Below are 27,375 nucleotides of genomic sequence, written 5' to 3'. Positions count from 1 at the left end.
GGCACTTCCAAATGACAACATTGACGTTTTCTGATCATTAAACTCCAGCTGTTCAGATCATATATCTGTTCAAAAGTCTCCAGTCAAAGCTAGCCAGAAGATTGCTGAAAAATATCAAACATAGTGCAGCTGCAAAAACTATTTTCAGCCATGCTGGCGTTAAGGTTGGGCAATAAGTCGCTATGATAATTTATCATCTTTCAATTGAATCAAATCAAATCATAGTTAATGCAAATGTTGGGATAATTTAATAGACAATCGCCTTATTTAACAATAACATGGACAACTATGTACCTGTGTTGTACCAGGTTGTTATTTTTATGTTATATATGTTGAGACGCCTCATTTTGTTGTCAAAAGAACCTACTTTGATTTTAATGTCCGATCAAAACACCAGCATCTTTTTTTATTCCACACTTGTTTTTTTACTTTTATTATAAAAGATATATCATGTTCAACAGCCTGACAGCAAAACATCCTTAGACATGCCATGTGTCTTGCTATGTAATACTGCTTATGAATCACAGAATCGTAACTAGAAGGTCACGTCATTACCACTGCAGCAGAGCTGCATCTCGCCAGATGTGCCTTGACGTGTGATGGAGATAAAAAGAGAAAATCACAACATCTGCACAGTCGATATAGCAATCCGGCTCCTGCTGTCTGTCATCTCTCTTCATCATTGCACTTCCTCAGTGACTTTCCTACTTCCTTTTTACTTGTCTTTTTTTCATCTTTTTCAAATAATTGCACACACCAACACCCACACGCATTCACACCAGAAGTGTTTTGTTTGCAATGGGGGACGTGAGCTGTAATTAACACATTTGGATATCATTTTTTATATCAGATTCCAAATCCTCTCAGCTTTTCTCTCAAGAGAGCAAAAACCGCAGAGGCGTCTATGACAATGTGATTATAAGATGGGACAGCTAGAGAAGTCTGGGTAGGTAATTCAATGAGCAGGTGCAGGGAAAAAAGGAATTAACAATTCAGGCTGGGAGAGCAGCACATAGAAACGCTGCTCTGTACTCATAAATAATGAAGTAGATAATGACACATCAACACATTTTACGATGTGTCATAAACATGACATGTTCCGCCTGAATTTACAATCGCAGAGACAGTAAATGAATGCAAAACCTGTGGGAAAAGAACGAGTATGGTAGGTATAGTAGGATTTTTAACACTGGGACACATATTTTAGGGTACAAGGTTATCAAGAAGGGTATTTGTTGAAGCAGATAGAAGAAGAAGAAGAAGAAGAAGAAGAAGAAGAAGAATAATAAGACATACTTTATTAATCCCTTACAGGGAAATTGCTTTCTCTACTCTGTTGTGTTGACACACATTAAAAACACAGAGGATATACATGCACAAACACAGAGGAAATACATGCACACACAACCACATGCAGAGGAGAGGTGGCAGAGCAGAGAGGCAGCCAGGTACCCGGCGCCAAGGGAGCAGATAGAGGTTAGGTGCCTTGCTCAAGGGCACCTCGGCAGTGGCCTAGGAGGAGAACTGGCACCTCTCCAGCTACCAGCTCACTCCATATTTTTTTTGGTCCGATCAGGACGTGAACCGGCGACCCTTCGGTCCCAAGACCAAGTCCCTACTGACTGAGCCACTGCCGCTCATTTACCATTAGAGACTAACCTATTGTTGCTGTCTTGTGCACTAGAGCTTTGGGGAATATCATTTGCCACACTCTCATTATTTATGCCTTTTCTTTCTGCATTACCAACCTGCTCAGAAAGCTTAACGTGGTTTTGCTGCTATTTTACCTCCACATTTTTCCGGCCTTTCCCCTTTGTCAATCACCTTACATCTCCCTTGGTAGTGCTGTAATACAGGCTACACCATACCTGCGCTGGGTTTGATTTCCCAAATTGAAACTGTGAGGATTTGGAATCAGAAATAAAAGGTTAAATCCAAATGTGTTAATTACAGCTCACGTACCCCACTGCAAACAAAAAACTTCTGGTATGAGTGAGTGTGGGTGTTGGTGTGTGCAATTATTTGAAAAAGAAGAAAGTAAAGAAGAAGTGAGAGGAAAGACACTGAGGAAGTGCAATGATGAAGAGAGATGACAAACAGCAGGAACCTGCTAGGAGATTGCTACATCGAATATGCAGATATTGTGACTTTCTCTTTTTTTTTTATTCCCCATTATGATCACTCCTTCCTTTCATCACCATCTCTGATAGTATTTGATCCTTTATATGTCTTTAAAAATCACTTTCAAATGATGTTAACATAAAAATATCTTCTATTTTAACTTGTGCAAAGTCCTTCAGGTAAGAAAATCAGACTGATATGTAAAATAAGGATTGTAAACGGTTCTCAACCCAGTACTTTGTGTTAAATAGCCTTTTTTCACACTTTAAAAGGCAAAGTTCATCAAATATGAATATTTAAAGAAGCCTATGGTGCTGCTTAAACTGTTGAATCACTCTCATATCAGATTTCAATGAGAGCAGGATAAAACTGACAATCTAGTAAAAAGTCACTTTAAAGAAAGGCACACATAAAACAATATGCAAGTACAACCACACCTTTCAACAAAAACAGCGGCAGTATGACAAGGGAACAGTCATGCATTAACAATCCATTATTCATAGGTAGCACAGGCTCTAGTATCAACAGCAGTGACACTTTTCTGCCGCACTAGCCTTTGGTGCTTCACAGACACTTACTGCCAACTATTGGCTCTCAGGGATTACGGACAAGACATACAGCACTCGCTAGTGCTCTCATATCTGTCTACACAGCAGATCAATATGAGAGGCACTCTCAAAGCTCTGGTCGAAGTTCTACACACTGTGTGCCAGACTATCACAGAACCATACTGTAAAGAAATCAGCAAAAATAATATGAGCTGCAGTGCGCTACAGTACTGGTGGAATTCTAAATCCTGAAGTACATCTAAATTATTTGGTGGCAGTCTAAACCAAAATAGAAAGAAGTCTGTTTGAAAATACATTCATCCCTGTCACAAAAATACATCCCCAGCTGTCTAATCTCTTTTACACTTTGACAGGCGGTAATACAGTTATGAGTCATACTTGCCTTTTAACAGGATATTCAATTAGACAACTTCCAACTTTTTCTTTGAACCATCAAAGTGTACTGGGAGGGTTGGACGGAATCTTGAGGATCTAGCATGCAAAACTGAGATAGATGGGTGTTGCTATGGTTCAAATAACATCATTAGTATTCAGGAAAAGTTTCTGAAAAAGACAAGGCTAGCAGAAGCACGTACACATGCACGCATACACTTACTCTGTTTAACACCCCTTCCCACATCATTCTGTATAAGTTTCCAAATACTTTGTTGCAAGTCATGCTGGTGAAGACGTTATCCGCGACACACACACACACACACACACACACACACACACACACACACACACACACACACACACACACACACACACACACACACACACACACACACACACACACACACACACACACACACACACACACACACACACACACACACACACACACACACACACACACACACACACACACACACACACACACACACACACACACACACACACAAAATAATGGCATTTAAAAGTCTGCGAGATCGCTGTGCATGTGCCATGAATTATGCATGCTTATAGTCTCTTATCATCTAAATGCATGTCTCTGTATTTGTCAGTTTGGGTTATGTGTACTTTGCATTCATTTGGGACCTCAGATCTACTCCTGTGGAATGGCCAAGGAAGAGAAATGGAGAAAAGAGAAAAAACACACACATAAGCAGGGAAAATGTGTTTACTAATGAAGGGGTTTTAGGAAAAATTAAAAGGTAAAGTACAGCGGATGCATCGAGATGAAACATTATAGATAATTAAATGAGGGCATGTAGACGAACAGCACACACACACACACACACACACACACACACACACACACACACACACACACACACACACACACACACACACACACACACACACACACACACACACACACACACACACACACACACACACACACACACACACACACACACACACACACACACACACACACACACACACACACACAGGCTAGAGGGCTTGTAGTGGCTGCTTTTGTTGGAAGCAATGCAGATTTTTCATTAGAACAAGAAGTAGCTCTCTCCCTCCATGCCCTCATCTCCGGGCTCTGTGCTGTGTCCTCTGGCCTTGCTCCCCTGACACCCCCCTGCTTCACTCAACCAATCTATACGACCCAGGCAAGGACAGACAGCACACACTGACAGATAAGCTGTGTCCCCAAAGCACCCGCTTTGCTTTCCTGTCACCCCATTTTCCTTGAGCTGGTGTGCGTACACCGTGATTGAGGGTGGTCTACAGCCTTCACTCAGCAAGAGTAGTGAGCAATTTGCCCCACTGCTCTTCTCTGTCAGCGGGTGGGCGATGCGACCATTTCTAAACGACGGGATACAGAGGTACGTATAAGAACATCTATAGTTATATCACTCTGAGACGCTTTTCAAAACTGAACAACAGTCTGGTTGTAGAGCATTCATAAAGTTGGAAAATATTGCAATGTATGCATAATATGTGAGCACATGTTTGAGAAAATCTAAAAAGAAATGAAAAGAATATGGAGGGAAATTAAGAGCTTTAATCTGCCAAATTTCAGCTGTGTGTGTGTGCACTTGTGTATGTGTGTGTTCCAGGCCATACAAGCATGATAAAGTGAGTGAAACAGGGGAAGGGAGCTCCTGAGATACAGTCGAGACGTGAGTGATTGGCGAAATGAATGGGGGGAACTCACCATTGTAATTAGAAGTGCTACGCTTCCCAGCAGGCTGTACCCTTTAAGTGTGATTACACTGTGTGATTTATATGCTCAGAATGCCTCCATCACTTTGCTTAGCAAACTTGCCACATGTCGCAACGCTTTACCTTTTCTTAATTCAGAGTTTTTATTCTTATACAGTAGATTGACCGATCTTGGGGCGGATTTCAGCTCGGAAACAAACAACTGAATCAGCTGAAGTTTTTTTTTTCTTCAGTAGATTAGGTACAGTTACTTTCAACCAACGTTTCCACCTTTCTTGCATCAACTGTATACATGCCTATGTTTTCCTTTCCTTTGATATTTATGCATTTTGCTGTTTTTGAACGATTCTTCCCAACAACCGTCTCTTCTCTTTCTTCTTTCAGTGTGACATGTTTTTTCTACAGTAAGCTCTGGGGGTTTCATGGTTTGTATTTCTTCCGTCTTTTGTTTAAATAATTTCTCTCTGTAAATAAGATAAACCTGATTCAGATAAAAAGGCAGATTTTCAAAAGAATAATGAGCAGCAGTGGGTGCAAAGTGATGCCCCTATAATCCACATATGATCCACTCTATTCATTCCACTGTGCATTCATACCATAGTTTGCCCTGCACTGCATGAAAGTAGGCTTTAAAACAAAACCTTTTCTTAAAAGGTATTTACTATTGTAGACAAGCAGTCATGCAATTCTTTGAGCATCATTCGTCTCAGCATCAAATATTAGCTCTAAAGGATAAACATTTACAGTGTTTATGAGTCAAATATATGCAGTCTATATATTGCATATGGCAGACTAACACATCTCTGTTAAAATGAACGATAGAACGCAAACTGAACATCTTTTGAAGTTGAAATAAATACAACGTGGGCATAAATTAGTTTCCACTTAGGGTAATGATTGGTTGCTTAAGAAAATATGAAGTCCTGCTTTAAGTCTTAATGTTTGTATAATTGTGTTGCTTATATCACAGTGACTTGGTGAAAAGGAGACTAAGTCAGAGAATCAGATTCAAGTTTATTGCCAGGTACGTTTACACATACAAGGAATTTGATTTGGTGTCTGGTGTGACTTTGAACTATATTTGATTGTTACTTCTAAGAAAATTAAAGAAAAAGGATGAAACACACAAGACTTCTTTGAAGAGCATTAGAGTGACTTCTTTCAGTCCGAAGCTGCAGAGCTAAAGACTTAAAGTAGTAGAAGCCACACTACAAATAATTTATTCTACACATCTCCTTAAGTCCCAACAGAACCGCACATTTAAGTCTAACAAGCACAATTCATTAGTGCTATTCTCTTTTTCTCTCATTGTCTTTACATCTATTCTCCCTTATGTGCGAAATCTCAGGAGACAATTTTAAATTGGCTTTCTGGACTTAAAGCTCTACTGCAGAATACAGCCAGTTCTTCCCATTCTTCCTGTGTGTGTGTGTGTGTGTGTGTGTGTGTGTGTGTGTGTGTGTGTGTGTGTGTGTGTGTGTGTGTGTGTGTGTGTGTGTGTGTGTGTGTGTGTGTGTGAGAGACACACCCCTCTTGATCAATAAGGGCTCAGACTGCAAAATATCAAAGCTAGTGAGCGGTGTACCTCCTGAAAGAACGGAGGGAGGCGTGAACTATGAAAGACAAATATAATTGTATTTTTACGTGCTTCATTTAATTATTACTTCCTTAATTAATGTACAAAAACAGACACACTTAGTGTTAAAATTCATGGAATAAGCATAACCCAACAGTTCAAATAAACTGGGCAAATTATTGCACATATACGCATAAAACATATTTTCAAAGGATTGCAACAGCCTAATAAGGCTAGACGATAAACGCTGTTCTGGTTTAGGTGCTTAGGTGCGTACAAATACACACATGCAGATAAAGAGACAAACATATAGACATGCAAAAACATGTAAAAGAGTTGCACATCAGGTACAGGGGTTTCCTAAGGAGGTGAGTGGGTTAAAGCCGGGGAATGCAAGCAAAATTTGCAATGCATCACATTAGAGGCAGCAGTGAGAAGGTTGGGCTGAGGGGAGTTAAGCAAGATTTATATTCAGAGGAGGACACATCTTGGCAGGCATGGAGTACCTATGTTAAGAGGCTCAGGGAGAGGCGGGGATGGTATTGATGAGGAAGTGCAGGAAAGAAGCATGTGGGTGCAGGATTGTTGTCCCCTGGGGAAGCTCCGTCTACAGCGGCGATATGGGGCTCAGACAGCGGATTAGTGTTTCTGCTTCATAATCAATTTGCTGTCTGGATCCCATTGCACATCACCAGAAAACAACCACTCCTTGCTTGATCCTGCACAATTGTTCTCCTTCTTTTTCCCTCCACTAATTTCCTTTTCATCTCCTTTCCAAAGACAGGAAATCTCCTTTGTTTGTTTACCCTTCAAACATTTCACATGTCCCGTCTCTACCGTTTAAGCACCATAATAAACTCACAAACCAAGCTCTCTAGAATTCACTTTTATCATTCATACTAACCTCTCAAAAACCTCCATTTTCCCTGTAAGTCTCTTCAAAGAGTGTCGTCTTCCACTAGCCACAGCAGAATCTGCACCTACTGCATTTTAGGGCAAGGCCGGGAACTTTGGGAGTAATTATATCCGAGAGTGTGTATGTGCAGAGATTTAGAGGTTAACCTTGACCAAGGGCAAACTATTAGCTCCATCTCACCCTTGGGTCCAAGCTCGCTGCCATCTGCTGCAGAGCGGGGTTATAATACTGGACGCCCAATCAATAACATATTACATGTTGGCACCGTGCACCAGCCATGGTCGTGATTTTCCCTGCTTATTACAAGAAAGGCACATTACACTCCTGCGAGGAAATACAGTACATTTCCCACAAGCAGGCAGCGCCACAATATCAATAGCACAAAGTGAAATTAAAAATGACATTACGGTGTGCAGAAAAAGAGCCTGTTGCCAATCAAAAGCGTATTTTTTTGTGTCCCACGGAATTATTTCAGTATTCAGCCTTCATCTTCAATCAAGTCCCAAAGAATAAGGTTATTTTCTCTGAGAACAGATGTGCTGAAATTTGATGGTGTCTGAATGTGTGCGTGTGCGTGTGCGTGTGTGTGTGTCGAAAAAAGGGGAGAAGTACTTTGAGATAAAAGCCCAGAGGGGCAGCCAGGAGGAGAGGCAGAGACAGCAGGTGGTGCTAGGGGCGCTCCTGCACCGAAGATGCTGATGGGTTCTAGTGTCAACAGATCAATAACTTGGAGACTGGGAGAGGACTATCCAGTTCAGATTGTCTGACACAGACTGATATAAAAGGTCAAAGATGTCGCAAAAACTACACACACAAACTGTAAATGCAACAGGAAAATAATATGGATAAGCCAACTTCTCAAGCTTTATCATTTCTATAATTCTCGTAACTTGTTTCGATATTTAAGGTCCCACCTTTGACATTTCAAATAATCCATTCCCAAAATGCTAAAACGTGCACTTAAATACACAAAATGTACAAAATGTAGATACATTTTGGGAAAAAGTGGTTTCAAAATGTTATTTAAACTATCAAACAGTTCTCTAACACCCCCAAATGGCATTTTTCTCTTGTCCCTCCTTCTTGTAGAGTGTGTCAAATATACAACATTTAAATAGGCTTTTTATTTACCTTCTTTGCTATTACTTTGTTGATATATGTATGTCTCTTGTGATGGTTTTTGAAGTGTGTCAAAGTGATGAGCCTTATTTAGCCTCTTGGCGAGGTTTAGTTGCTACCACTTCCTTTACATATAACTGCACGTAATCATCTTCATTAAAGTATTACTATATCAGAGTGTGAGACTTGACCCCACTAATGACACAACAGCTTGTCTTATTAAAGAGAATATATATAGAGTATGCAAGCATATAAACACACACACAGCTGCAGTCTGTCAGCCTCTGTCCATAGCTTTCTGATTGGACCAGGCAGATTGTCACCTCTTCTGATTCTAACAGGCACCCACAGATGAGAGCTACTAATTGCCTCGCTGGGGCACCGACGTGACTTGCATATGACTCCTTAAGTTTGGACGCTTTGTCTGCATAGGTGACTCTGTGTCTGTCGTGAGTTTGTGAGTTGCTCGAGTGAGTCACTACGAGAGACTTGCAGGGTGTTTTTGTGTTATTATGCAGGCTGGATACTCAACAGTCTCATGGTGTTAGATGGCACCAATGACCTGAGTGAGGATGTTATGAAGGGCCCTTAGTGACCACTATCCTGTTTTGAAAGGGTGAAAATGAATCACACTGGCAGTCTTACCTTGGCCTGGCCTCAATGTCGCGCTGCAAACAAGGAGAAAGAGACAGAGAGAGAATAAATCATAATTAAAATCTTTGCACAGCAGTTGTGGATAGCAGATAACAAGATAAACAACATCATTAACATTAACTTGGTCAACACAGCTGGTCAGGCTATTTATCTGACCATTTAATGTTCACTTCTATCCACCAGTTGTTCTCATGTTTATTCATGAGCTTATTAAAAAGGAGCAGTGTGGAACAAAGCACCAAGTTAGCCGCACAACACTATTCAAGTGCTGGTTTTCCAGTTTTATTGTCGTTGGGGCTTAAAAGACTTTTGTCCATGTCAAAATGATTGATGTGATTTGTTGACTGCTGGTGTACACAAATACCTCAAGCAAAAAGTTATTCATGCACAAAATGAATCACATTTCAGATTCTGTCAATTTAGAGAAGATGTTAATGCATTATTTCACATTTTCACACATAACATTTATTATACACAACAGACCAGGGGTGTCCAAACTATGGCCCGGGGCCCAAATGCGGCCCGTGGTCCATTTTGAATCGGCCCTCAGCAAACTCTAAAAGTATAATGGAATATGGCCCACACATGAAACTTGTGTTTGTCTTATATTGTACTATAATATGTAAACATATATTACAAAGTAGTGTTCATGTGTTGATAAGCCCAGTGTCAAATCAATTCCGTCATTTGAAGTTGAAAACATTTTGTAACAAATCTTAGTTGATCAAAAAAGCCACATAGGTTATTGGCATAACATGCTTGAATATACCCTTCATATACCGCCTTATAATCAGTAATGAACTGCCAATTAAATAAATGAAATCCTACGGATAGCTGTGAAGTAGGCAGTTTTTTAAAGCATATTCAAGTATCAAGCCAAATTTACCCACTTTCGATTGATTTGCTAACTTAACCTATAAGGCAATATACCTCACCTCTACTGTAGTAGATGGCCCAGCCCTTAGTATGTTTTTCTGTATTTGGCCCTCAGTGAAAAAAACTGTGGACACTCCTGCTGTAGACTGTAAACACTTGCAAAATCAGTATTCAGCATGCCAGACACACACCTCCAGGACCAATGCAATACACTTGAAATCACTTTCATGTACTACAGCCAAACTACTTGTTATACCATCCCTAATCTCAATTGGTTTCTTTTCAGTCAAAAGGACTTTGAGCACAAGGCGGTCTCTTTTGTAATCATTAATAGTCCACTGACAGTACTGTAGCACTGGACCTTGAACACCAGTGCTGAAATGGCTGCACCAGAAAGGGATTTTAACTAACAGCGTCTCGAAGCCAATAGCTCTGTGGCAGCGCATCACATGAGAGGAGAGCTGCTGAGTGGAGGATGCGGAGACTAAGATTTGGAACTACATTTAATGAGCTTCAAAATCTGGACAAATGCTTATTTTCAAATATTGGAACTTGGTGAGATTCATTTTGATTTACCTTGACAAAAGCTTCAATAGACTTAAAAGTCAGTTAGCGCAAAACTGACATTTACCAAGTACCATTTCTCTAGCCTTCTGACTTTCTGAGTGGCAGTAGACCAAAAGGGAAGAAGATAGACAGATCTGCTTTAATGAAATCCTAATTCAACTGTCTTTTCAAATATACAAGATTTTATTTACCATTATGATTTGTTTAAATTTGGTCCAATTAAAGAGTGTTTTCTGCCTGTGCGCACAAAATTGAAAGAAATGTACAATGATAAAAATAGGCTGATGGCTATGAAGCATTGTTCCGGCTTTAGATAACCACAGTTACCTTTGCAAAAATAATACCTTCCCTGTTGAATAAAACAAGATTCAATATTTCTTATATCATATTATTCACACAGCCTCAGGCAGTGAAATCAATATGTGCATATATATACAAACTGAAACTCTCAACTACTTTGAGCAAAGCATACACCATCAAAAGATGTAACCTGAAACGGCTCCAATTATAATTCAAATAAATGAAATCAACATTATGGAATGATGCACCTTGATCTGTGTGTTATATCACTTTACAAACTTAAAAAGAAAACCCTTGTGAGGGTAAATGTATATAAATAATAAGCCTTACTGCAATGATCAATAAATAATACCAATCAAATTTCATTAGATCCACCATATAGAAAATGGAGGAAAAGTCATATCATGAAATAAAACATCCAAGGGCTTTATATGGTGCACATTTAAGTCCATGGGCTATGAGCCCTTATGAGGAAATATTGATTAATTATCATTTTATATTGTTTTCTAATAGTGTAAAACAATTTTTTTCTCAAACAGGAATTATGTTTCATTACGAACAGATCTAAATTAAACTGCATGGTGTAAAAAGAGTCTTAACACTTAGCTTCATATCTGATTTAAAAAGGTATCTATGAGACAGGCTGCGTTGTTTCTAATCGGCCTCGGAGCACTACATTGTGAGCATTGTGAGGGTAACGCTGAGTCATGGTTGGGTCACTGCTGCAGAATCTTAACGCCTGGCTGATGAGGTATCTTGGCTCTGCTTTTAATGCCCGGTCTTTGTCCCTACCAGTCAGGCAGAAAGATAATTTCCTGCCAAGTGACATATGAATGTTTTTTAATTACTGTATGGTCGCCAGGGAATGTTCAAGTAAACCCACTGCGCGGTTGTACAAATAGGTACCTACTGGCACTTTTTTAATGAAAGTCTGGAGACAGAGTATTTTTATTATAAGTGTTTTCGGTCTGAAACAAAGTCTCTTAATGTATTCTCCCTCTGGCTCCCACTGATTGGTCAATTTTGTCAATGTTGTTCTTATCTCCACTGAACATCTTTTTTGTGTGTGTATGCGTGTCTACTACACCTGTGTTCCTGGGCCTGCATTAAAAAAAGACAATAGATTATTAACTGAATCAGTGGTAGTTTGTTTGTTTGACCTTAAGCAAGAAGACTCACCTCAATTATGTGGTTTACTCTTTGGGGAGCCGTTTAAAGGATGGGTTTTATGCAGGTGTGAAACATTTTACATCATAGTTGCTTCGTTCAGCAGACTGCAGTATGTGAGTTTAATATTCTTTCAAGGCGGCTAGCACTTTTCTGAAGCTCGAAAGCTTTTCTTCAAAAAATGTTTTGGAATCAAGGCACTTCCAAAAAGTGCTAGAGGCTATACCTCTACCTCTCTGGCAAACAGGATTAGGTTGCACTTTACACATGGGGAAACAAACAAAAAATCACAAGGTTTATACATATTTAAATATGTTTTAGAGTATTTTCTTTTATAGTGTCAATTACCCCGATGTTATGGTTTCTTCCCTTGACTTCAAATCCAAAACACTTCTTCACAACAGTCCAGGACCTCGCAAAAGATTTATATAGACTATACACTACTGCAGATCTTGCTAGTGGTGTGCTGAAACAACCTATTAATCAACTACAAGATCAACGCAAAGCCCAAAAAGTATGTTGTGTTGCTATTCATACTTTTCATACATTGTACACTTACTTATTGATTTCGAATAAAGACAAGACAAAGCATCACTCTGAGCTCTGTCAGTTTGAGATGTGTCATGTTTTAACACCTGCAAACTAATGAATAAAGCCAACTATTGGTATATGAATCAAACTAAGTATTGTTTAAGTTCTAGCACCACAGTTGAGCAGAACTGCAGTAAAGGGGCAAGTGAATGATTGTAGTTCAATGTGCCATCTATAGGCAAAGCCACTGTGAGACTAAAAGTGACAGAGTGAGGGAGCAAAAAGGAGAATTCATGTTTGAGCCAGTTCTCTGGATTCACGAGGCTCCCTACACGTTGTAAATGTTTTACAGAGGAAAAAATTGCTGCAGGTCTTGCTGAGTTTGTGATGCAATGGCTGTTTTGGCGCCCGCAGAATCCCTCACATTAAATCTCAGACTACACATTCAAACTCAGCTCAAATGAACATTAAAAAGATATATAATTACTGGGTAAGTAAAGTGCTGCATAAGCTCCCCTGTACACCTACACACAGCTCTCCTGTGATAAAATAACACTGCCCGTTCCAGCAATAACTAACACATGAGAACAAACAGGGTAACCATCGGCATTCAATTACAGCCTTAATGAACCTGGCCCACAGTGGATTCATTTCTCAGCCAGAAAAGCAATCTGAACGTCAGCTACCGCCATTACTGCAGCGTCCCTGCTCCCGTAGAGCATCACCAGGGAACACTCAGGCCTCCTTTTCCTGACTGTGCTGACTTAAGTATGGAGAGTGACAAATGGACCGATGGGATGTTTTAATTTGAGATGTATAGGCAGTAAAAGCCCTCACTTCAATTTTCAAATTAGAGATGAGGGAGTGAAGTGCAGCAGGATCTGAAGTGACATAAGTGCGTTGGCATGGCATTTCCTTAGTGCCAATGTATGTGTAAATGTATGAATTACATACTGTAACAGCACTCAGCACTTTGGCATGGGGAGCTTACTATGACTAACGGGCGGGCATGTAAAAAGAAGAGTGTACCTGCTGTGTTCATGGCAGAATTACAGAGGACAAACACCGTTACATGTATGCTTCATCAGCCTACAGTGCAGGATTTATTTGCATCTAACTACCTGTATCCCACTGACACAGCTGACTGTATAAAAGGAAAACTGCATTTTTCTCAACATAATATACGCCCGGATAAATACAGCTGGTGTCTTCTTTCATTTGGAACAAAGCTGTGTATTGCGGCACCTGTTTACCATATTAATTTTTGCCATAATGACTATGTAGCAGATGCCGCAGTCATTAGTAAGATAATACTTTAAGTTAAAGGCCTGGGATCACACCCCTTGGATGCTAGCATTCAAAGTGCCTAAATTGTCCTTAAGCAAGGCATTGGACCGACTCCCTATTAGCGGAAATATAACAAAGATAGGTTGCATCACAAGCAAAGGTAAACAGGTTGAAGTTAAATTAGAAATAATATCTACAGCATGCTCTGTAAAGTTGGATACAGATGATCAGCAACATAACAGCTTTCTGCTGGCTGGCAAATAGTTTGTAATTGTTTATTGACAAGGCAATAGTGTCAGTTTTACAAGGCTGCCCTCAGTAACAGCTTTGGCAACAGACCTCTGTGTTTAAAGTCTACGTTTACATTTGTCATTGACCCAGTTTGCTTTGGCTCTATCAATATGATCTCATCAGATAAGTCTTGTCATTTCATTTTTCTAATTTAATAGGTCAGCTTTACTGTGTTTTAATGCTTTAATATGAGTCTCCGGATCTTATACATAAGGTTTTCATTCAGTTTTGTAACTGTTTTCGTGTTCCGACATACATTTTGTTTACAACAACATAGGATTGTTATGTTAATTAAGTTACATTCTCACCAGTTCTTAACCAACCTTCATCTCTGAATAAAGTGCACCCAGTATTATTGGATTCCGATTGGTAAAAGTGTGAAACATTTGCCTAACTTGAGATAATGTAGGTGTATCTAATGAATTTGAAAACATTTCCGGAACAGGAATCTGAAAGTGTAATAAAGCCAGTTTCAAAATGGTTGTTTAATTTTGTTCATGTCTGACAGCCAGGGTTTTCACAGAGAACATTTTTTCATATTTTTATATATAAAAAATACTGTGAACAGCCATAAAAAAATTAAACAAGTCAATTTAGGAATGGCATCTTGTCTTGAAGGTAGATGGTAACTGGGATGAAAACACCATTAATTATTTCCACAAAGAAGTCACCTTATAGCATGACAACGGCAGGCACCTTTATCTACATCAGACTGAGGAAGTCCGTTCTTCTCACCTGCACTCTGTGGGCTGGTACTGCTGCTAGAGCCTCTGCTGCCACAGCAGGGCCCAACGCCTCCGCTTGTTCCAGCAGGCAAAGCTGGTGTGTGATGTTGGCCATCTCTTCCTGCAGGCGCTCCGTTTCGACAGAGATCTCCGCAATTTTCTCAGCAGCGGATGCCGTCAGGAAGGCCTCTTTGAGGTCTACCAGATGAAGGGTCCTCTTTTCCTCCAGACGCACCAGTCTGCGCAGCTCATCGAACTGGCTGTTCACATAGGCCTCTAGCTCCTCTACTGACATCTAAGATATGGAGATGAAGTATAGGAGACAGCAGGAGATTAGTTTAAGTGAAGAAATGAACTGGACACATTTAAGTACAGGAAGTCCACAGATTACCAAGACGTAATGATACTGGTATACCTTTTCAAGTAAACATGAATGAACTTTACTGTAGGTATGAAATATTGAGTTCAACTCAGAAAAATGGAAGCAGAGATAGACATAAAACTAGTAGAAAGTAGTAAATGAGATGAGATGAAAGAAAAACTATACATTAAACATGTCAAAAAGGAGTAATGCATATAGGAGCCACAAAAACTTCTGACTTATATTTTGACATGTGAATACTATTTTAATAAGCCCGCTGGTCTCTATCATGCAGTGGATAATTGAAAGCATGAAGAGGATCCCCTGGAGCTGAACTCCATGCATCCCATCTGTAGATAGAGACCTCAGAGGCTCTTTCTACTACAGCAAGCCATCTGTTTGGCTTTCAAGGCAACTGAACAGCTCACTGAGAAACTCGTTTTAATCCATTTCCCTGTTCCCTGATGAAGCTCTCTTTAGCTATGAATCATTAGGTTACACCTCAACTAACAGATGGCTCCCTACTGATGTGGCTCCACCTCCAGCACAAATTCTGTCCTAAGGTGAAACACCCAAAAAGCTCCTTGTCGTGATCTCTTTTTCTGGATATGTTATAACCCCTTCTATCTATGAACATCAGCTGCTCAGTGTCTTCTCTTCCCTCGAGCAGAACTTCACACTCTTCCTCTCCATCTAGATTCCCCTCAGCCTCCCTCTCTGCAGTGAAGCGAGGAATCATAAGTCTTTACTAAAGGTTGGCAGAGACAAGGCCCTTAGGGGCCCAAAGTTTCATTGTGTATATGCCATTTTCAGCACAAGCAATCAAGATTTTCCAAATTGGTCCTTAAATCAAGCTCAAGAAGCAACATTTTTGATTTACTTTCTTTGTATGAGCATACAAAAGCGTGCACATTGCTCACTTTGATTCAAATGGGGGGACTTGGTTAACATTGAATTTGAAATCCAAGAGTCCTTTTCTCTTTTTGGTTCAGCAGAAATCAATAACCTGAAAATATTTCTAATTAACAAGGAACAATTGACTACAACCGCCTTGGTCTAGCAACATTTTTCGTTTCTTGTCTAGATACTCAAGCGAAGAATATCTTTGAATGTGAAAGAGTAGTGAGAATGAAGCATCATTTTCCAAATGTATCTTTCTAAGCCTTTGAAAGTCCTCTTACTTTAACGCACAGGGCAATTGAAGGGAGTGTTCACATATAATAAATCCAACAAAATTACAATACAAGCTGATTAAATCTTCTACAAGACTCATCAATTTAAATGTGAGCAGTGAACACTTACAAAACACATTTAGAAAATGACAAGGCATTTACTACATGATTTCATAATGGGAAAAGATTTGAATGCTTAAGCTGTTGCTCATGTTTTAGAGTATGGAGCGTCTTGCTCTTACTTTGCTCTGATAGAGGTGTCATGGACACCATGATGGATTTAGAGATTCAATATTTTAGTCTTACTCCCTGCAAATCTAAACATCATTTCATTTTTAAAGCTTTAACATCTGCTAGTGTTATCATTTCAAATCAGTTGTCACAGCTTTTCCTGGTACTTCTGCTCTTTTCTGTGTGTGGGTGCATCTTTCAAGAGCTGGTTCCAGCCAGTGATCATCTTTAAACAATCACAAGGGCAATTAAACCACTTCATGATCCTAAATTAAGCCACAGTCTCCCTCAAGTTCGGGCCAGATCAGCTTGTTTTTTTGCCAAGCTCTTAAGCCTCTTTTTCAAGCCTTGTTTTGAGACATTATATTGGCTTTTTTTATAGGTACAGTCAACAGTCATTGCCTGTACATCTGGTGCTAGACAAGTCCGGCACAACAGGTGCACTAAATAACTTACGCCAAACATTACATAGTTACATGTCACTTGTTAGATGCTTCTGGGGTGAATCGTCTTGCCCATCAGATCAGCGCACTATCCCACTAGGCCACACCCATGTGATAATTGCCAATGATACCTGTGTGCTTTGTAACCAAATAATTATAGTAACAGAAATAATAAGCAAAGCCAAAATAAGCATTTTGGATCCTACAATATTTATGGTCGAGAAGTGAAATAGTTGGGCAACATTGGTTACAACAGATCATCATGAATGAATGAATGTCTCTTGTCTAATTCCCACCCCCCCCTGAATTGTCCCAACAGGATTCAGAGAATGAAGGGGAAGCATTAAATCATGGAGAACAATGCTAGCTAAGAGCAAGCTACCACATGAATGGGGCGGAAAGAATTGTAACATAAAAATGTTTAGTATCTTATCTGTCCTCTGACACATTCCTTTATCCCATCTCCCAATCTCCAGCACTTCCACAGAGCGTCCTGCCCTATCATCGAGTCCCTGTGGCCTCGGTGGCAGATGGGAGGCGTGATCCTGGATCAGTGCTCTTTGTGTGTGTGGAACAAGAGCCCTCTGCCCTTGGACCTTTCACTCAGTGACAGAATTTCTCTTAGAATTTGTCCAGCTAGTAAGGGAGGAGCGCTCGTGCGTACTAAGCTTCATTTGCATTGCTGCAAGCTGAGGCCACAAAATGAGGCCTCAGGAGAGACAGTGGCACGCTGCTTACAAGGGCAGAGATGGAGTAAGGACAGGGGATATGAGAGAGAGAGAGAGAGAGAGAGAGAGAGAGAGAGAGAGAGAGAGAGAGCGCGCACAGGCAGAGTCGGGACATCAGGTTAGCAGATTATGAAAGCTAATTTCTTTTTCAAGCAGGTAGGATGTTAGGCAAGAAGATTAGGAAAGCCAAATTTGTTTTCAGTTGTATTTCTAAAATGACTTAAATTATTACTGTAGAACCGTTGTTATCAATCTGTAAAAGCAGGGAATTTCTGTCTGTATGTGTATGTATGTCTACACATTTACAATTGGCAGGTGTATGGCGTTTGTATCCCAAGAGCGTGCATAACAAAGATGGTGCAAGTTGGAAAACCGTCTAGTTCACAATAAGAAAAGTTGGCAAAAACAAGCAAACCGGTTCCAAACATGTTTTACACAGGCATTGTCATAGTCGGGGAGATACAGGAATGATAGTACTGCAAAAACCTCCTAAAACCGCATATCAGTTCAGAGTTCATATGTATTCTGCAATGATTCTGGTTTGAAAGTTGACTTCCCATGGAAAGAAAAAACTCCTTGTGTCTGAAATTGTTTCCTTCAGAATCCAAAAGCTGGGAACTGAGACTTGCTAAAAATAAAACTCTTCTAGAATTTCCACAAACACTTCACGTGATTATAACCTGGCAAGACATTCAAATCGAATTAGCTTCACACACTAGTGTACTCAGTGGCTGGCTATAGAAAAAGGGGTGTCCAACTCATAAGGGCTTTTATTTTTTTTTAAAACTGCAGGAAAAGAACCAACGCCATTGGGAATGAAAATATAGCAGTGTTAAAACAAAAAACAGTGTCATTACTTTTGTTAGAGGACACACTCAAATCAAACAAATGTCATCCGAAAACAGCTCGCAACAAACATCAAAGTAGCGTCATCATTTCATCTTAACCTCTTCATCTACAGGGACACATCACATCAGTGGGTCCATCATTACACACGCATTTTTTGGGGATGAAAGCCATTTAAATTTCTCTTTAAGGGTTTCATAGACATCAAATGTGTTGTTCGAAATTACATGATGACACCATGCCAAAGACATCAAAGGTACACACAAAATAGTGCCATCTTGAACGAGAATATTTCCCGAAGTTGAAGTTTCCTGCAGCTTCAATAACGTGATGAAAAATGCAAATGCAGAATATATTATTTTTAGATCTGCATAGAGAGAAAATATGTTTTATTTAACTTTGATATTATTTAAAAGCTACAATTTTTGGAGCACTCGAGTTCAAATGGTTAACTTTCTTTGAAATTAGAGCGAGTTCTGCTGCTGATCCCGATATCTGTTTTGCGTGATGCTTTTTTAAAAAGCATTAATAGAACATTAGGAGTAAATGGATTTGAACTGTCCTTGCCCATGGCAATAGTGGCCCCGTTCCAAGTGAACACTACTCTCTCACGCTCTCTTTTATCTCTTCCGGAAATGAGATTCTCCAATTAAAGCTCTAACACAACACAGCAATACAAGTTCATTTGTAAAATGCTAGCTCTTCAAAGTAATATAAAGTGAAGTAGTAAGAGAATTTAAAAGGGGAGAGAAGGAAAATGAGACAGAAGGCCTTTGGTTTTATAATAGCAGAGTTACAATATCCAGCACCTTTTTATTAGTTTTGAAGGAGGCAATGTCAGCCAAGCAACTTTCTGGGGAATGATACGGAGTAATTCAATTAAAAACTCTCTGAGTGGAGATGGAATGGGAATGACAGCCTCCAATGAGAGAGAGGGGAGAGGAAGAAAAGAATGAGGTAGAGAAGGGCACGAAAACACAGGATGAAAAAACCTAACAGTAGCAGCCAAGTCTTTTCATGCCTCTTCCGTTTGTTCCTCAGCCTCGGCTCCCTAAGACAGCTTTAATGTGTCTACTGCTCTCGTAGATTGTATCAGGCAGGAAAAAAGGATGTACATTTGTGACTGGGCTAATGTTGCTGTTCAGATATCTTTTTTCTCTCTGTAGCTGCAGAGAGCGGCTCCACGGGGTGTGTGCATCTTAGCAGACACCCTGCCCGGCAAAATGAGTAAATAAAACATGAGAACGAGATAAATACGCTGACTACCTGCTAAAGCCACAACATGATTCACCTATCATTTCCAGCTCTTTGGCGATAGGTAACGCAAGCTGACAGACAGCAATCTTGGTCCATCATGTCACGTTACGCCTCCGGTCCCCCATTAATATGTATGCTGCCTCATCACTGTTTTTATTTTATTTTTGCATAAAATTCCATTCCCCTGTGGAGAGCGGGGATATGAGCTTTGAGAGATTAAAATCCCCATACCTGCAGGAAACTACATAATTATGCAGGGTATTTTTAATAAGAAAACACCAGCTAAGGGTTAAATATTCTCATTCACCCCTCCACCCATTCACCGACAGCTGCTCACACCTCTTCCCCTCCGAAGTAATTTAGGAAGTCAATATCACACAACTTAAGCTCCTCCAGCTTCTGTCTTTCTCTTTTTTCCCCCATTTCTCTCTCTCTCTCTCTCTCTCTCTCACACTCACATACAACCAGGAGCTGTCACTCGGTCGCCTTCATGCATAATAATAAACGTTGACATTTCAGAGAGCAGAGAGGACACACCGACAAATCCACATAAAGGTCTTTCACATAGCGGCCTCTGAGTTAGCAGGTAAGTGGATTTCTCGCCAAGGAAAACCGCTCCTCTACAGCTGAACAGCACACAACTGAATGTCCAGGAAGTCCTTGGGGCAGCATTGATATTTCAATATGATAATGGAAATGAACCCAGGTGGGGTGCCGGCTGCCGGTAAAAGTGTTACCTCTTGCAGGCCAGCCAAATTAACCTTCTTCATTATGCCATTGTGCTTGGGTCACGTCTCTGCAGGTACTGAGCAATGTTTCGGTGTGCCACTGTTCTCTGGTGGGTTCACGCAAAGTATTTTCAAGCAGAGCACAAGGCAGCACAGGCGTTTCAGGGGTTGGTTGAGAGAGCAGGTGCAGCTGTGTCGTTGCTAAGTAGCTGGGACCCGATCCCGTAGCTCACTGTAACACCTCTCACTGCATAACACATAACCGTCTGCGGGAAGGTTTTATTTTCAGTGGCACAACATGACCTCAATATGGCATCTGTAATGGAAATACTGCCACTGTTTTCAAGGTTGACTTGTCATGAAAATTCAGTTTGCAGCTTTATTTTGGTTGCTATCAAGAAAAAAGGTGACTAGGCACGCTGTGTTTCAGATGGTAACCTGGTGAAGGTCGCACAACAATTATGAAATAGGGTTAAGACCATCATTTCAGCTTGTGACTCTTTTCTTAATGAATTCAATTTACATGATTGGCTGGTACAATTTGAGCCATACAAACCGATGTGTGTGACTCCTATCAGTTACTACCACTGAATGTGTTCAGTATGAAGCTGAGTAAAACCTTAGTTGTAGGAGTATAGAAGTGTGTGTGTGTAATGGAAAGGTAAATTATAAGTACGCTTGAATGCAGTCCAAAAACAGCCCTGTAATAAATGTGACTTTTATGAGTGTTAAGACAAATTTCCTCTTCATTCCTTCATGTTTAAATCAAGTCTCTTTGGAAATACAACCTCTGAACTAGCACAGAAGGGCTGAGTCAAAAAAGTGACATCAGCTGATGCCTGACCTATCATGATTTAGTCATCACACAATGATGCCATCACTCCTTTGCCTTAAGAAGGATTATATCTGCAGAACCCTAATAAGCAAGGTCTGTGATGTGTGAATGGGAATGCATGATAAATATATGGATCGAAATAATTGTCTCTTGTGTTTACCACCAAACGCCTTTATGTCATAATCTCTTTCTAATCCTTCTTTATCTCATTCTGGATGCTTCCTACTGCACTCTGTATATCGCTAATGCTGTACGTAATGAATTGAGTAATGGCTGTTTCTGTGTTGCTTTGCTATGGCTCCCCATGTCTTGAAACCAGGTTCACTCAAAGTTGCTTTTTTAAAAATCTACCCCGGCAACCCAAGCTGACTGGCTGAATGACGCACAGCAATCTAGGCCTTACGAGTTATGTTACGCCTCTTGTCCTCCATTAATATGTATGCAGCCTCATCACTGCTTTTCACATTTTATTCCTTTCCCCTGACATTGGCTTTGAGAGATGAAAATATATCCTTACCAGAAACATACAAAAGTAATAAGATGTTTTATTCCTATAGGACATAACCTATTTGATAAAAATACGAGTTTTTTCGAGACCGAACAAAAATATTAATAACACATTCATGGTCTGCAAATTACATCGTCAGCCCTGTAACTTGGCAGTTAGTAAAGTCAGAGACTGTTGAAGCTGCAAATATACAAAAAAGTATAGAAAATAGACCTTCAGGGTCTGCAGTGTAAATGTATCAGGCTGACTCAGACTGCTCTCATTACTTGCAAGAAGGTCAAGTCAAACTTTTATTACTGCCGATAAATTACTATTTCATTTGATAAGAGGTTCTTCTTCAATGAGAACAGCTTTCGGAAGGTTTTCCATATATTGTCCTGACTGTATAACTTGTGTTAGGAATGGGACTCACTGTTCTGAGTGCAGGGGTTTGAACTCACCTCTGGGTTGGTCCACTTGGTCTTAATTGTCTCAGACATCCTCCGTGTACAGCCCAGCAGATCATACCCCTCCCTGCTCTATAGACGGAGCAGACAAACACACAGCATTTCAACATTGCTACCTCATTATTCCACTAATCTTTTAGAGGAGCACCAAATTACATTATGTTTTTTATCAGTTTTTAACTCGATACAAACACAGAGTGGACCCATTCATTTTATTATCAACAACAAAATGCATCGTGTTTTTTTACCTAAACAATATTGTGAAAATATATTTTTTCGTTGCCGCTTTTAGAGAAAAAAAGCATTGCATAACTGTCAGACACAACAAGTTCATCACAGATAAAAAGGTAACTTTTATTGTTTGCCATCATATCAATACTGTTGGAGATAAAGGTTTATTTCACATGACTACATTGACACAGTAAGCAGGATAAAACCTAGAGTAGGTTTACAGTAAATAATGTGGCCTAAGGCTGTGTGTGTGTATGTGTGTGACCCCTTTGTCTCTCATCAATCAATTCCATATGTGGCAATGATCCGAGAGTAAGCCAGTAAATTGCACTGCTCTACTTCTGTTTTTCAGAAAACTTGCACTGTGTAAATTACAGTCAGCACACGATGTGGGTCATCACTTAAGCAGCTAAATGCTCCACTTTTGTGCTTCAGTTTATTTCAGTGTCCACAAACAAAACCCCATGAATGTTTGAAATATTAATCCAAAAACTAAGTCCTGGTTTCTGATACTATCACACCTCTGTTAATTGGTCCTTTGTGCAATAACACATACTGAATGTGTTTAGTGTGCTGATAACATCTGCCTCTGGTTCTATAATCCTCACAAACACCATGCTCTGCAGAACTGAGTGATGACAGAGTTATTCTCAGAATCCAGCACCGTATTAGCCCGGCTTACTGGACCAACTGCAATGTTGCACTCAATGAGTTTCGACTCCCTGGACCTATTAAATACGCCTGAAGCAGAAAGCCATCTGGGAAATGGAGGAAATGGAGGAAGGGTGAATTGGCATCAAGCCAAACATAAATGGGATATATTCATAATCTTTCATTCCCATTTCAGTTTTCCTAGGAATTATTTATGTAGCTGTGTAATTGAATCCATTTATTAATGAGATCATGTGGGTGATCATGATACATTGTTATGTTTAAAATATTACACAGAGATCTTACAGCGCCCTAACAAGTTGACATACACTACTACTACACGGCCTACAGCTGTTGACATTTTATTTAATCCTGAATTTGAAATGCAAACCAGATAAGACTATGCTTTGCATACTTTATGGCATAGATTTCAGAGCTATAGACCTTGTGATCAACTACAGTAGAGAGCATGCACATCTGTCAGAGGGCTGGGTGATATGACACAATTTATTTATTATGATATCTTTTAACAAATAACATCATATTGTTGATCATGATCGGTCGGATTTGGTAAAAAAATAACCGATTGCGATATTTTGACTGATATTGCAATTGAGACTTGTGATATCAGAGGAAATGAACAAGTTTGAAACATTATTCACATTATGATTTAAAAATAAGAAAGATTATTAAACATTTGTATTAAGTCAGTAAAAGGCTGTTTGTATGGCGGGACTTTTTCTGAAGCATCACAATACTTCATATATTTTGCCTATATACAAGTATTGCTCTTAGTTCGATATGCGTATTGCACATGTCCATATTGCTATTTTGACACAATTTTGATTATGCTTTGCAGCACTATAAAAAGTGGGTAAAAGTGTCACTCTGGAAAATGCTAAAATGACATTACTTTACTGTTGGTGAGTTATCAATTTATATCAGTATATTGCCCAGACCTAACCCGATGTGTTCCGAGTGTGTGACTCACCTTCTGCCACACGTAGGCCTCATACAGCGTGATGATCTCATGCTCACGGTGCTCACCTTGCACGGCACATACCACGCAGATGATTTTCTCATCATTTTTACAGTAGAGGGAGCCTTCCTGCTCATGCTCCTTGCAGCGCAGTCTTTCTACTGTCACGTTGTCCTTCTTCCCTGCCTCTCCAGCGGCCGCCTGCCCTGCTTCTGCGCCCTCTGCTCCGTCGACGGGCTCAGCCTCCATCTGCACACCATTCTGAGCTCCATCTCTTGCTGCAGCATCAACACTCTCATCGCCTTTAGCAGTTGCCGCTCCGAGAAGTGCCATGTCCTGATTTGCGCCCGTCCCAGCTGCCCCCTCCACAACAGCCTCATCCTCAGCTCCATCTCCGACTCTAAAGTCTCTGTTGTTGCCAAGTCCATTAGCCTGTGTCCCCCCGTGATTGTAAGGCATTATGGGGTGATGTGTGCTGCTGGCATGTCTGTCAGCATGGACGGAGCAGAAGGCGAAGCTGCAGGTGTAGCACACTTGTGTGGCCGGTTGGGCCTCGTCAGGCTCGCACGCATCACATGATCCATCCATCTGTGGCAGCTCCTCGTGTTTCAACCCCACAGCTCCTTCCTGGGGTTCCCGTTTTTGGTCCATGGTGGCTGATAATAATTCTGGGGATAAAAATACTAATCTTATAGGAGACACACAGAGTAGAGGACAGGATAATAATAGCTGTGACCTTATGTGAACAGCTCTCATATTTGCACAGGGGAAAGTCAAAGATTCTCTGGACTAATCCCCTCTGATGTGATAGCAGAGGTTATGTGGAGGGGTACACCTAAAGAAACAGCATTCAGAGCAACACAATCTACACAAAAACATTTGCAAAAACAATAAACACAGAGACCCCATCTGCAGTCACCTTACTGTCTTTGTGTTCAAACACACGCACACTTTGTTTACTAACTCAGAAAACATAAAGTGCTGAGTAAAGCTATACCCTGGGCATGACCAACCACCCACACTCCTCTTATTTCACCTTCCTCTGCGTGGCACCAGGCCCTGACCTTTACATGTTTTGTTTGTTTATCTTCATGCCCTCTCACCCTACTTTCACTTCACTCTGCAGGGGTGAACAGGAAAGAGTAAAGGCAGAGGTGCATGACTTGTGCACAAAACACACAAAAAAAGATCATATTTCTTGTATTCTCTTCACTTTCCATTCCTACTTTGAACCTTCCTCTCCTGGGCTATGTCTGTGTTTTCTTTCCCCTCTGCTGACACAAACAACCGGAAGAAAAATGCTGTAATGCAGAGAAAAGACTCCCCCTTTTTGCCATAGCTCCCTCTCTCTCTGCTACTTCTCTCTCTCGGGCTCAGACATTCACACAGTGCTTTCTCACACAAACACATATTTTCTCCCTCATCCTGTGGGGTTTACCGGTTTGCAACTCTGCAGTGTACTTACTTGTCTTTGTCTCCTTCCTGTTTTTCTGTCTAAGGCTTGTTTTGTGATAAAGTGCAGGAATTAGCTTGACGGCTAACTTCCCTTAGCAGAGCCGTGGTGCTTTGAATTCTATTAGTGAGCTGTCGACGGATCTGCGTTCACTTTACAGCATTAAAGGGGCTCCTGCTTCGATCCGACATCGTTTACTTCCTTATTTTCATGAGCTCCTGTATGCTTTTTTTCTACTTCCTGCTTGCTTGTAGCCTAATGTGTGTATTTGAACGGCAGAGACACGCAGAGGCTGGAGAGAGAAAACCCGTTTGACAAGCACTAGAGTGAAACTCCATACCGGAGGCAGGTAACGTTACAGTGAAAAACACTCTCCTTACAGTTGTAACGTACTACTAGTTTCGTCGTGAGCGATATTTGTTTAATAATGATGTTATGTTAATAACCGCCTTTTGTCGTTTAATGTGTCTAAGTACATCTGTTTAACTATACCCGACGTTGTAAGTTGATTGATTGAAGTAATTCAAATTGGGTAACACAATTAAGGTAATAGCTAGCTTAGGTAACACTGACTGACCTGTTCTCTTTGTACATCCATGGGCAAAACATGTACAAAATGAGATCTAAAGTTGGAGTTTTCTTTGTGTTAAATATGCTAATAAAATATAATAAACACATGTTCAAAATTCACCAGAAACCACATGATGGCAGAGTATGTTCTTGGCACTCGAGTCTCGAGTGTGCATTTAAGCTAACATTAGCTACAATGGAGTCATGGCTGATCAGCTTTTGTTTTTTGTTTTTTGATCAGGTTGCTTTATAAAAGTGCAGACATTTCTTTCAGTTTACAGTTAACTACATGGAATATTTTCATTCTTTCTTTCTTCTGGTGTTTTTTGACAACTTTATGGAAAACATAATTGCATATCAGGTTTGTTTTTAGAATAATGTGATGACATGGTATTGTTAATTTACATGTCATGTTTTATATTTTGCATTGTAGATTTCATTTATCATAGTCATTTCAATACCTAACAAACAATATAACATTGCTTGGTAATAAGAATGTTCCAGAAAATTATACAAAAATCATGACTATAGTATTCAGAGATCAGCATATGTTCCTGTGTTGCTACAAACAATTTGAGAATGAGACTTTGAAATTAACATTAAATCTGAGACTTTTCCCCAAGTTCCTAAAATGTACAAATGTTTCCTGTTTAAAAAACATGATTGATTGCTGTAATTTGTATTATAATCATCAAACCCAACGTTCTAACAAAATTGTTGTCAATATAAGGGCCAGGGGATTAGATGGAGAAAAAAAAACAACTCAAGCAATAGTAGGCCTATATCAAATGAAAAGCAATCCTGTTTTTTCATTGAGTTTTAAGTAGTGTTAAAAACAGTGCCTGTTGTTGGCCATGCATGCATAATAAATTACTGCAAAGTGAATGACAAGGCTGAAGGCTCAAGGCTGAATGTAAATGTTGGCCTATATTTGAATACAGGATAAGGTTCAATTGAAGGGTAAACATATTGCGAAATTGTACACTGCTGGTTAATGGGGAGTTTCTAATTATGATGTCTGCTTTCCCCTTCTGTACACGTCCTTCCTTACCCTCCATAAACCAGCACAGAGACAATGGAGCGGGATTAGAAGTCTGGAGAGAGACAGAGAGATGAGGAAAAACAAGCTGTTCT

General features: G+C 40.0%; 1 protein-coding gene across 2 annotated transcripts in view; it reads right to left on the bottom strand.

Moving 5' to 3' along the window:
* The window catches only part of trim44 (tripartite motif containing 44), a 42,498-nt gene extending 16,559 nt beyond the window's left edge, over positions 1 to 25,939 (bottom strand). For both annotated transcript variants that reach the window (XM_063873768.1, XM_063873777.1), the window contains exons 1-5: positions 25,684 to 25,939; positions 24,231 to 24,886; positions 22,352 to 22,429; positions 14,813 to 15,097; positions 9,050 to 9,072 (exon numbers count right to left, since the gene is read on the bottom strand). In XM_063873768.1, coding sequence (XP_063729838.1) covers positions 9,050 to 9,072; positions 14,813 to 15,097; positions 22,352 to 22,429; positions 24,231 to 24,869 — 1,025 coding nt within the window. In that variant the 5' untranslated portion in view covers positions 24,870 to 24,886; positions 25,684 to 25,939. The remainder of the gene's footprint in view (positions 1 to 9,049; positions 9,073 to 14,812; positions 15,098 to 22,351; positions 22,430 to 24,230; positions 24,887 to 25,683) is intronic.
* Positions 25,940 to 27,375: the final 1,436 nt, after the last annotated feature.

The sequence above is a fragment of the Eleginops maclovinus genome, chromosome 2 (assembly GCF_036324505.1).
Source record: "Eleginops maclovinus isolate JMC-PN-2008 ecotype Puerto Natales chromosome 2, JC_Emac_rtc_rv5, whole genome shotgun sequence".
Taxonomy (NCBI): Eukaryota; Metazoa; Chordata; class Actinopteri; order Perciformes; family Eleginopidae; genus Eleginops; species Eleginops maclovinus.
Note: the sequence above shows the minus strand (reverse complement) of the source record. Positions and strands in the feature narration are given on the sequence as shown.